Here is a 12519-nt window from a genome sequence, read left to right on the forward strand (position 1 = left end):
AGCCAGGCAGAGAAGGACAGAAACCATATGTTTGCACTCATAGGTCTAGCAGGAAAACAAGAGAGACCTAATGGAGAACCAGGGGGAGCGGAGGAGGGAGAGAGAGTTGGGGAGAGAGAGGGATGCAAAACTTGAGAGACTATTGAAAGCTGAGAATGAACTGAGGGTTGGTGGGGAGGGGGTAGGGGGGAAGACAGGTGGTGGTGATGGTGGAGGGCACTTGAGGGGAAGAGCACTGGGTGTTGTATGGAAAACAATTTGACAATAAAATATTATGGGGAAAAAAAAAGATAATTAAAAAAAATATTCGTGCTGTTTCACATTTTACCTAATAATTAATTTTAACATCCAGTCCTAAGACAGAGATCCTGCAAAATAAAAGGAATGATAGTTGGTATTAAAGAGTGAAAAATGCAGTTCCCATGTCTGGTGTTATTGTCTGATATCAATTCTGGCATTATAGTTAGTTATTGATATTACCCTAAAAGCACACCATTGATGTGAAATGGAGGAATGAATTTTTTATACATAAAAGTTAAAAACAAAAAATTTGCCCGTTTTTTAGTAATTTGTAAGGAAAATTTACATTTTCTTAACTGGCTTAAAATTTAAAAAGCTATGAACAGTGTTGAACAACTTCATAATTATACATAAATAACATGAAAACTCTGGAGATCAGCAAGATGAATGCTTCTTAGTACTTTTTTCTTTTCTTTTTTTTTTTTTTAATATATCCAGCAATAAATGCACAAAAAGGTAATTAAGTTACTGGTAGTGGAGAATGCAAAAGAATCGTAAGCTGAATTCCATAAAGCTTTTTAATTAAAAAATGGAATAGTTTTAAGATGTGTTTTAGATTTGGGAGAAAAAGCATTAATTATAATATTAGGTAAAAAAATGAATGCTAATATTTTTGGGTTGTTACTGTTGGTTAAAAGTAGACCAGAAGATGCAGGGTAATAACCCTGGAATCAGGTAATACTTTTAATATAAGTTCCTTGAGGGAGGCATTAATAAGCATATTTGACTGGAAACAGCACATAACATGTATATTAGTTTTGTTTTTAATTAGATTTAGACAGAATTCATTATTTTTAATGGCTTTTCATTAGTGAACAGAAACCGTTATTTGGATGTATTATAGTAAAATAAATTCAAGGTTTATGCTTATTTTCTGCAAAGAATCTCTTAGGTATTTAAAGAAATCATTGTTTGGAACACAAATCCTAAGTATTTGAAATTCCTTGCTTTTAAACAAAAGTATGATTTGTATGCTCTAAAAATAGTACTTTTATTTCTTTCTCAAGTCAGTTGTTACTAATGAACTATAATTAAATGAGATAGTTATATTGTTGAAAAGTCTTACTGCTGAACATTTATATTGGCTCATATTGGACTTTGCAAATAATATTGCTGGAGGTGGGGGGCAAAATTGAGACGTTTCTCTTGGATTTTTATTTGTATTTTCTTTGAATACAATAGCTTAGTTTTGGTCCAAAATTTATGCATGTCGATCAGGTTCTGTGGGTTAACTCTGCCTTTGAATTTGAAGTGGGGTCTCAGACAGGAGGCCAGATTTACGGTATTTGCCATTATTTTCACTTGGGGAATTCTGTCTACCTTAAACAGGCCAGTCGGAATTAAACTCCAATTGTGTGATTTATTTGCCTTACTGTAGAAATTATGTGTTTCTGATTGTAGTCTACTGAATTGTAGCATCTCAAAATGAGAAAAATACAGTGGCTTGTTAATGGTAACTCAGGGAGGTAGAAGTGGGTTCCTTTAATGCACAAATGAGCCATAAATTAAGCTAATAATGGTCTTCCTTAACTATAGTTTTGAAAGGTGAATTTCTCCAACTTTGTAACGTTTTTATATAACCTTAAATAATGAAATAATCACCCACAAGCTTGCTGTGTTTTCTTCACACCAGTCTCTCTCTTCCTTTAGTTTTGCTTAATGGAAATTCCTTTCATGCAAGGAAGTTATGACAACAGTGCCAGTATTATCTATAAATCAATGCCTGTCTCCTTTATCTCTTAGGCCATAGACCTTCCCCCAGATATGTAACAGTAAATCCAGTAAAATCTGGATATTAATAAAACATAGATTTTATTTTGCTTCTGAGCAGTTTCATGTATGTTTCTTCATCCTGTTTTCAGAGTAACCCCAGAAGAATGATCCTAGCGACCAAGAACAACCAGGAAACTGATTAGTTTAGTATTAGCTCACTAAAGTTGATTATTCAGAGCTCATGAGTTTTCACACTCATGTTTATATTTTGTTCTGCTTCTTAATCTAGAATCCCACAGTGCCTTTTTTTCCTCACCACTCCTCAGTCTTTGGTCTGTGACAGGTTTTCAGTCTTTCCTGGTGTTTCATGACCTTGACACTTGTGAGGAGTATCAGCCACGTATTTTATAACATGTTTCTCAGTTTGGATTTGTTTGATGTTTTCCTCATGACTAGACAGAAGTTAAGGGATTTTAGAAAGAATCCCACAGAGGTGATGCACCCTTCTTATCCTGTCTGTCAAGATGTGCATGATAGCCTGTGGTATTCCAGGTGACCATAACCTTCACGACTTCTCCATGGGGAAGTTGTTATTTTTCTCTCTCCCTTTCCCGTTCTTTGAAAGCCAGGCACTAAATCCAGCTGGTGCTGGGATTAACCTCCATGTCTGGGAGGATCAGCTGTACTTTTGACTCTTGTCCTCTACAAATGGGAAGTACCAGGGTCTAGTAAACTTCTTAGCATTTCAAAGAATGACTCTTCTGAACTGTCAGCTTCAAAGTCTTGCCCTTGGGGAGGGGGGCCCCTCCTCTCTCTCTGTATCTCATAGAATGCCTTCATCCGCCTCAGCTCTTGATTGGACTACACATTGGTTTCCTCCATCAGTCAAGTTCTTGAGGGCTTGCTACATGTTTTTATAGCACAATAGCAATGGCAAAATAGCAGCCCTCATTTACTGGGTGTTCATTGTTGGGCACTGTTTTAAGTACTTCCACTGATTATCTCATATCATCCTCAAAACTACCCTTTGATGTAGATAGCACTAATTTTTCCCATTGTGCGGATGAGAAAATTGAATCACAGTCCTTGTAAATTGTCCTGGGGACTTCAGGGACACTGGCATCTCCGTCTGCTGACACCCATTTCCTACCACTGTGCCTGGTACTGATCAAATTCCAATTTAATATTTAAATGCCTACAGTGATGAATTGATGAAACAAGACTATTTTTCTGCCTTAGTTGACCTTCTTTGGTTACAGAACACTGTTAAAGCAGAGGAAAAAAATATGAGAGCCTTAAAAATAATCACACCTCAATAAAGGCATTGAAAGCCAAGTTCTGTCACATTCCTTTCTTTAAAAAACTGTAATTGCCTTTGGTCGCTCGTTAAATTTGCACCCAGATTCCATCATGCACATTATACACCTGCAGCTTATTTTATCTCCTCCCCGTTCAGGCTAATTTAACATATAAGTGATGAAAGGAAAGAGTATTTCCCTCTGTCTGAGGTTGACATCCTGACTCTTGAGACCAAAGGAGTCAGTAAGACTTCCTAAGAAGTCAGCAGATAGAAGTATAAAATTAAAACCAAAATAGTGCTGTAATGTCCTTAGAAGACAGAAGTATGCAACTCGTTAAATCGTCTTCTAATTCATAAAAACTATGTATTAGCAAGCCATTGTAGGTAGGACCCTATGCTAGGCATAGGGATAAAACTGACCCAGAGAAGGAACCTATTCTCAGAGAGTAATGAACGAATGGGGAAGACAGACACCAAGAAATAAACAACAAATTATATTAGTGATAGGGATGTTCCAAGGAAAATGGGAGCCCACTGCTAGCATAGTACACAACCCTGTGCATGCCTCGTGGAAGTCTCCCTGACAAGGTACATTTACACTGACATCAGACCTTCAGCGGGAATTTCAGATGCGTCCACTGAACTCATTAAAAAGAAACTATTTTCCATCACAAATTGAGTGGGGTTCCACAGCCCCTCTTAGATCCTCTTGCTGCTGATATGTTGGCAGTGTGTCTCCATTAAGATCTGATTCCTCCAGCAGCACCTGGGTGGTTCAGATGGTTGAGAGTCCATCTCTCGATTTCAGCTCAAGTCATAATCTCAAGGTTGTGAGATGGAGCCCCACATCAGACTCTGCACTGAACATGGAGCCTGCTTGGGATTCTCTCTGTCTCGCTCTCTCTGCCCATCCCCTGCTCATGCTTTCTTTGTCTCTCTCAGAAATAAATAAGTAAGCATTTTAAAAAATAGCTCATTCCTACGAGACTCTTAGCAGGTGAATGGCAGACTACTTTTGGGAGCCTAACTGCCCTGTGGTCTCTACAGAGATTACCTCTACCCCTCTACCCCTTTTAGGAAGGTATCCTCGTATATTAGTTTGCCGTGTCAGAGCTCGTGAGCTGTTGAAAATGGATCTCACTGCCAACTGCTCATTCTAAGAAAGAGTCAGTAAGGGGAAACTGAAGTGCAAATGACTTTTCCTTCTTGTTTTAGATGGGTAATGTCATGCCTGGGGGCGGGAGGCTTCTTGCTGATGGTTTTTGCCCCCGAAACTAGGTTTGAAGTTAACCACAGTCTTTATTTAGAGTCATTTTTTAAAAAATCAACAGCATTTATTCAAAGTTCTGAAAAACAAAGCATTCACTACTGTGAGATTGTATGGCTGCAAATGATTAATGATATAATTCTCAGTTCTTTATAAAGTGTCTCCACACTGAAGAGATTTATACAGTGTGGAATGGCAGTGGTACTCTGATGTGAGAATAGGTAATCAATACCTCCAAGCTTGGAAAAGCGTTCCATTTCCTTCACTAATGACATAGGGGTTTTGCAAGGCAAGGGTGTCTGGAGCATGAAGCACTCCAAAGAAAAATTAATTTAAAATCTGAAGTGGAAGATCAGTTTCAATTAAAATTGCACTTGAATGTACATTGGGTGGGAGTGTGAAAGCAAGCATGTAGTTGGCTTAAATCTTCAGATTGTTACCAGTGAATAAATGGATCCCACTGGTACGAACCCTGATTATATTTTTATAGAGTGCTAAATTGTATTTCACCCATGTCTAGAAGGGCTTGAGAAATAATATGACTGGCAAGAACTTTCAAGAGGTTGCCAAGTACTTTTCTTTATTAGTAGGATAATGATCAGGTGTCTGTTTACAAATGATGGCTTGCTTTCTTATTTCTTTGGAGTCGTACATGTTTGGAGTTATTTTACTGTGCATGTTTTTCCCACTGAGTATAATTTTATTGTACTAGTGAGATTCTAAAAGGCATTGCACACACACACACACATGCACGGTATTAAAACATTAGTTTCCGTAATTTGAACATATAGGCTCATGAGACAGATCTGTGATCATGTTGTTCATCTATAGGAATATTTAGAGAATGGCTAGGAAAATTGGAGCCATTCCTTATGTCCCCTTTCCCCTCCTTTTTTCCTTCAAATGTAGTGATGCAAGATGAAAATGAATTTTGGCTAGAATACATGCAAATGCACACTCTGTTCCTTTATGACTCATCACAGTCTTAGGGAATTTGATCAAGAGGTGAAACACCATGAGTGAAAAGTCCTTGATGTTTCTTCCATTAATAGAAGTCCAACAGTAAAGAAAATGGTGATGTTAAGTTTTTCTAGAAAGCCTTGTGACAACTTGCAAATGATTTTGAAAAGTGCCCTGAGGTTGCTAGGTCTTGGCCAAGCACTGAGCATGTTCTTTCTGATAGTCTCTTTTATCTTACTGTTCAGGATGAGAATTAGGGAGAATGACCCAGGCATAGGAAGAGGCCAAGTTATTTGCCAGAGAGCAAGAATAGGAATCATTTTTAGGGAATTCTATCAATTGCTTTTGCAACCATGAGGCTTCCCTGACCAAGACTGAAAAGATTTTCTGTGGTTGTCTCTTTTTTCATGGTACCATTGTTTATATCAATTGTAAGCTGTATAGACTTTGGGAGATGGGGACATTCATGGCCCATGGTGGATGGCAGTGGCTTGGGCACAAGTGTGTAGGCTTTTATTTGGTTGTGGGGAGACTAATGGTGTCTCTCTTCCTCCGTCACACAAAGCTAGGTATAGAATGAGGTGCGAAAATACTGGTTGATGGGTGGAATGGGTCTCTTAAAATCACTTTAGCTGTTCATCCTCTTCTGATACGTGAAGAAATTTGAAGCTGTACAACCTAGGAATCCATGTATGTGTGTGTATACACACATTATACTTTATTGATTGGGAAACCTAAAAATTAATTGTAAGTTTAGACTTCTTTATATCTAATTCTCAAAAAGAGGTATATTTTCATCTTTCTAGCAAAGGATGTGTCCACTCAAGAGGCCACTCCCACTTTGTCAAGTCTAGAAGGTAAAGGCGAGTACAGAACAGTCTCAGATACTGATTTAAGTAGTTGATACCAATGTAATAGATATCACCCCCAGATACTTCATGTCCAAGTGGAGCAGAGAGGCAGGTGCAGTATGTTTACTCTGCCTGTGTCTGATTGGTACCCAGTAGGATTCGGCATTATAGTAGCGTTCTCTTTTATTCCTGTTGCATGTCCCCCTAAATCCTGTCTTTATAGGAGTGCTGCATTGAGTCTGTAGGTACCTTTAGACCCCCGTCTCCTATGCCAGAGAGGGATTGAGGAGAGGTTAGTACCTGAATATTCAAATCTGCAAATTGTGGCCAAACCAAAAAATCTCTCCCAGTTAACTTAAGGAAAACCCTGTCTCATTGCCTCTCTCTAGTGACTTTTCTCCAGCATTATATTGCTTTCAATTTTTTATTTTTTTCCTTGTCCAGTTCACAGACTCCTGGGAGCTAAGAAGAAAGTTGTGTTTGTTATACTGTCTGTGATAGCAAACCATGCTAAACTGATTAAGGTGTTTTCTTGTGAACTGATGCTTTGCTTATTTTGGGAAACTTATTTAAATTTTTTAAAAACGCGAACAAGTCTGACAGCCCGTCTGCTCAACTTCCTTAATCTGATTCCAGCAAAAGTTAGCAAATGTTTGATTACAAATCAAAACAAAAGTAGATTAAGGAACATATCCTTTCTTAAGTCTTCTCACCCTATCAGGCAAATGGCTTGGATCCATAGTTTTCAGGGGACTGACCTCTTTGGAGTGGAACGTGGGGGAAACGTACCTTCAGAGACCTCATGCTTGGCTTCCTTCCTCCTGTTCCTTCCATCCCTGATGCTTGAGCCGTGAGGACTGAAATACCGCTTTCTTTTAACAGGTGCCTATGGTCCTGAGCACTGGGTCACATCGAGTGTCAGCTGTGGGGGCCATCACCAGTCTCCGATAGACATCTCAGACCAGCATGCCCAGGTCGGTGAAGAGTACCAGGAGCTGCAGCTTGATGGCTTTGACAGTGAGTCTTCCAACAAAACCTGGATGAAAAACACAGGGAAAACAGGTAAACTCTGTCTTTTTCATGAGTCCACAGAATACTGTGAAATGCTTTGGGATATCTCTCGTATTTACCTTACCCATGACCTCCTCCTTAGGTAGCACATGTTGCTATAGGGAACATAGAGTTGAATGAGAGCTTTGGGATCAGCCCTTGGTGTGAGAACCAGCCACTTGCTCTACTTGCTGTGTGATTTTGGGCAAATTACTTAACCCCTCTGTGCCTCAGATTTTGGAAGTATAATAAAGGTGCATAATAAAATACTATCAGCCTCATAAGGTTGTAAGGATTAAGTGAATCAATATGTGTAAAGTGTATAGAATGGACTCTCAGAAATCTGCTCTATCCATTATGGCCACTAGCCACATGTGGCTATTTAAATTTAATTATTAATTAATTACAAGGAAGTAAGATTAAAGTTCAGTCCCCAGTTGTAATAGCCACGTACTTTTATTTGTTTGTTTTTCCCCTCAGTTCATTAGGTGTTGTGTGTGTGAGGTATTTGAAAGCAGAGGATACATATTTAGATCCCTGGGGGCTTTTGTGGGGGGACGGTCACTTGACTTTTATTTATTTTTCCACCTTTATTGAGATGTAATTGAATTATAACATTATATAAATTTAATACATATAATGTGATGATTTGATACATGTATATATTACCAAGCAATTACTATAATTAGGTTCATTAATATTCCTATCACCTCACATTGTCCTTTCCTTCCTTCCTCCTTTCCCTTCCTTTCCCCTCCTTCCTCCCTCCCTTCCTTCCTTCCCTCCCTCCCTCCTTCCCTCCCAGTAAGAACATTTAAGGCATACTTTCTTGGCAGCTTTGAAATATGCAATATAGCATTGTCGCCCTTAGTCACCATGATATACATCCCCAGAACTTATTTCCCTTAAAGTGGAAGTTTATGCTCTTTGACCACATCTTCCCATTTACCACATCTTCCTCCCCTGGCAACCACCATTCTACTCTCTGTTTCTCTTAAGTTCAGCTTTTTTGGATTCCATATATAAATGAGAACATACACTATTTGACTCCCTCCAACTTACTTAATTGAGTATAATGCCCTCAAGGTCCATCCATATTCTTGCAAGAGGCAGGATTTCATTCTTTTTTGTGAATACTATTCCACTGTGTGTGTGTGTGTGTGTGTGTGTGTGTGTGTAGAATTTTATTTAACCATTCATGTATTGATGGACATTTCGGTTGTTTTGATGTTTTGGCTATTGTAAATAATGCTGCAGTGAACATGGAGGTACATATATTTATCTTCAAGATAATGATTTCATTTCCTTTAGATACATACCCAGAAGTAGAATGGCTGGATCATATGGTAGCTGTATTTTTAGTGTTTTGAGGAACTGCCATATTCTTTTCTATAGCAGCTGCACCAATTTACATTCCTATCACGAGTGCAAAAGGGGTCCCTTTTCGGTGCATCCTCCTCAATACTTTTATCTCTGTCTTCTTGATCATCGCCATTCTAACAGGTGTGAGGTGACATCTCATTGTAGCTTTGATTTGCATTTCCCTGATTATAAGTGATGCTGAGCACTTTCAATGTACCTCTTGGCCCTTTGTGTATCTCTGAAAAAATGCCTGTGGTCTTTTGCCAAGTTTTCACCAGGGTTATTTAGTTATTTTGGTTTTTTTTAATTATTTTTAGTGAGTTTTTGTTGTTTTTTGTTATTGTGGTTGTCGTTTGCTATTATTGAGGTACATGAGTTCTTTGTGTATCTTGGGTATTGAAGTCTTTAACACTTGTATAGTTTGTAGATGTTTTTTTCATATCCAATAGATTGCCTTTTCATTTTTTAAATTATTTCCCTTGCTGTGGAGAAAGAGGCCTTTTAGTTCAATGTGGTGTCGCTTCTTTATTTTTGTTTCTGTGGCCTGGGCTTTTAATGTACTGTCCAGAAAATCATTGCTACGATGAAGGTCTAGGAGCTTTCTCCCCGTATTTTCTTCTAGGAGTTTTATGGGTTCAGGTCTCAACATTTATGTCTTTAATTCATTACAAGTTAGTTTTTATGAGCGATGTAAGGTAGGAGTCCCCCTTCATTCTTCTGCGTGTGAATATTTAGTTTCCCCAGCACCATTTATTGAAGAGACTATATTCTTTCCCTTTGAGTGTCCTTGGCTCTCATGTCAAATATTAGTTGATTGTATATTGTATGTGTGTGGATTTATTTCTGGGCTATAGATTTTGTTCATTGGTCTGTGTGTCCATTTTTATGCCCATTTCATACTGTTTTGATTACTGTAGCTTTATAGCATAGTTTGAATTTGAAGATCATGGGTAGTATCGTATTCACGGCATCTCACATGCTTTGTAGCCACCTGTGGCCAGCAGTTACCACACTGAGGCAACACAGAGTGCATCCTATCACTGCAGAAAGTTCTCCTGGACAGCTTTGTGCCAAATGCACCAACGGAAATCAAGTTCTTACCTTCCTTGAGTTTTTGCTGTGTTAATATTCCCTATTCTACTAGAGCGTAGAGCAGCACTTTCTCATCCTTCTGTATATCAGGCCAGCAACTCGAGTCTTCTCCTTCATTTTAGCCCCATCACTCTCACTTGTCATTTGAAATTCGTGACTACGAAACATGGTATTTTCACTATTGCTAGTGCAAGGAACTGGCTTCCTCTGAATCACTCTCATACACTGTCAGTTGAGGATTGTCTGTGGAATTAGAGAATGCTGTGCCGTGCCCCACCGTCTGATCTGAAAAGTAAACTTGGGGCTGTTAATTACATCTCTGCCTCTTGCTACCTGGGGTTCTCATGGTGCTAAATATAGTTTTCTTATTTTTGAACTCTTGTAACCCTCAGTCGTTAAACTCATTCTCTCTTTCTTTCTCTCTCTCTCTTTTGAAATGATCCCTTTGTCACCAAGGATATCACTGAAACGGCTCTTAGTAATCGCTTTCAAGAGCCTTGGCTGGCCAGAGCCCCAGTGCAGGGCTAACTAAAATGACTTCACTGTCAGCCCTTTGTGACCCACAATAAGAATAAAACCAGAGTTGTCTTTTCTTTTAACCTAAGTGGCTACATGTGCAACTTTGGGAGGATTCATTTTCTTTCTCCAAATCAGCATTTGTCTGAGATTATTCATGGCTGATAGTTTCGGGTTGGCCTGACTTGTTCATAAATTGCTTCTCACTTGTCAGCCCAGTGATTCCTGGTTTTGGGATCTTTTTTTTTTTTTTTTAATGTTCTCCTAATCGGTTGTCTTTCTTGCCTTATAGTAGGCTACCCTCTCCTGCACCTGAGCCATCCATTTGTGTATCTGTGCAGGAAGCATGTGGGACTGGTACACACACTTTTTCACCCCCATTTCTCTCCCCCAGTGTAGACTGTATATTTTTTGTTACAATTCATAATTTCTCTGTCAGTGGTCCTGCTTTATATTTCAAATGTGAGTATCCTTTGGAGAACCGTGATGGGAATATTAACTCTTCCGACAATCTGAATGTGGTGGAGGGAGGGTTGCCATACTGGATGTAATCAGATGTCCGCATGGAGTGCCATCTCAGTGCCACATTCCGGAAGCCTGCCCGCGGCAATTCGTTGGGCTCTCTGATACGGTTTTCTACTTGACTTGCAACGTTTGACAGCGTTCTGCAAAGATAGCACGTTTCAGTGACAACTTTCAGCTTGGTATCTCCAATGACAGGTTTTAGATGAGTGTGGGGTTCACTCACTGCAAGTTGATTCATGACCTTGGTCTTCCAGAAGCTGATTATCAATCCGTGTCCCTGTGCTGACTTCTAGAGCCATCCACCACTTGTTGCAGATCCATGAGTGTACGCGCCTGAATTTAGAGCACAGCCATCCAAATATGAACACATCTGTCTCAGAGAATCCAGAGAAAGCATGCCTTTCTGAGAAGCAGAAAGAAATCCCCATTACTTCTCAAACCATACTTACTACTGTAAAATTAATGACATTATCCTAGAGAGGCCACATTTCAGATAATCTAAGATGATTCTGTAGGGCTGGTTTTTAGAAAGTGACAAGTTCATATATGCAGTGTTAAACAAGAACGTGGAATTGTTTCTCTGTTCTCTTAAGTTTCAATTTATAGTCGTTTAGGAACAAGGGTGCAGAAATCGTGTGTTATTGATTTTCTTTGTTTCTCTGTCTTCTTGTTTTGTTGTTGTTTATAAGCACAAACCTAGAATCTTTTTTCATTCTGTCGCTGTTAAAATGCCAAATGAGTTCACAAAGTTTCCAGTATTTTGGAGAAATGAAGATCAGTTGCTTTATCCCCTATGCATGGATCTTGCAAGTTCATCCAAAAAACCGTATACATACAGTGCAGTGTGCTGTGTGTCGTGTGTCTAAGTTAAGGGTGAGGATTGACAGTATCCACCATAAATAGTATTGATAGGTACCCTGGATAACATCAGGTTTTTATTTAAAATTTTTTTTATGTGTTTAATTTATTTTTGAGAAACAGAGAGAGACAGTGCAAGCAGGGGAGGGTCAGAGAGGGAGGGAGATACAGAATCCGAAGACAGGCTCCAGGCTCTGAGCTAGCTGTCAGCACAGAGCCCAACGCAGGGCTCGAACCCACAAACCGTGAGATCATGACCTGAGCCAAAGCCGGACACTTAACTGACTGAGCCACCCAAGTGCCCCTAACATCAGTTATAAAAAACATAAGTATCATCAGCCCTAACTAAAGATGAAGTGGACCTATAGTTAGTGGTATTCGAGCAGAGGAGTCTGCACCCCAAAAGGAGGAGAACCCAGAGTGTGAGAAGAAACTGGTCAGCAGAGTAAATGCACAAAGTGTCACAAAAATCCAAAGATGAAATCCCCCTGTTGGTACCAAAACTCCAGGAAAGAAAGCATACATATGCAAAAACATGGCATAGGAAAGTCTCCCAAATTCACTTCTGGTTCCAGAACTCACAAGAAGAAGAGAAAGACCTTTCCATCTTTGGTGACCTTAACGCCTTGCAGAGCCCAAGACTCCAGGTAAAGGCCCAGGGAAGAAGCCGAGAATCAAAGAAAAAGTAGAGAAACAGTGAAATTCTTCACTGGGGAAAAAGGACT

General features: G+C 39.3%; 1 protein-coding gene across 3 annotated transcripts in view; it reads left to right on the plus strand.

The window, feature by feature from the left end:
- PTPRG (protein tyrosine phosphatase receptor type G) overlaps positions 1–12519 on the plus strand; it is a 712019-nt gene that overhangs the window by 403619 nt on the left and 295881 nt on the right. For all 3 annotated transcript variants that reach the window (XM_029916842.1, XM_029916841.1, XM_029916840.1), the window contains exon 3: positions 7274–7453. In XM_029916842.1, coding sequence (XP_029772702.1) covers positions 7274–7453 — 180 coding nt within the window. The remainder of the gene's footprint in view (positions 1–7273; positions 7454–12519) is intronic.

Source organism: Suricata suricatta, chromosome 12 (genome assembly GCF_006229205.1).
Source record: "Suricata suricatta isolate VVHF042 chromosome 12, meerkat_22Aug2017_6uvM2_HiC, whole genome shotgun sequence".
Lineage (NCBI taxonomy): Eukaryota > Metazoa > Chordata > Mammalia > Carnivora > Herpestidae > Suricata > Suricata suricatta.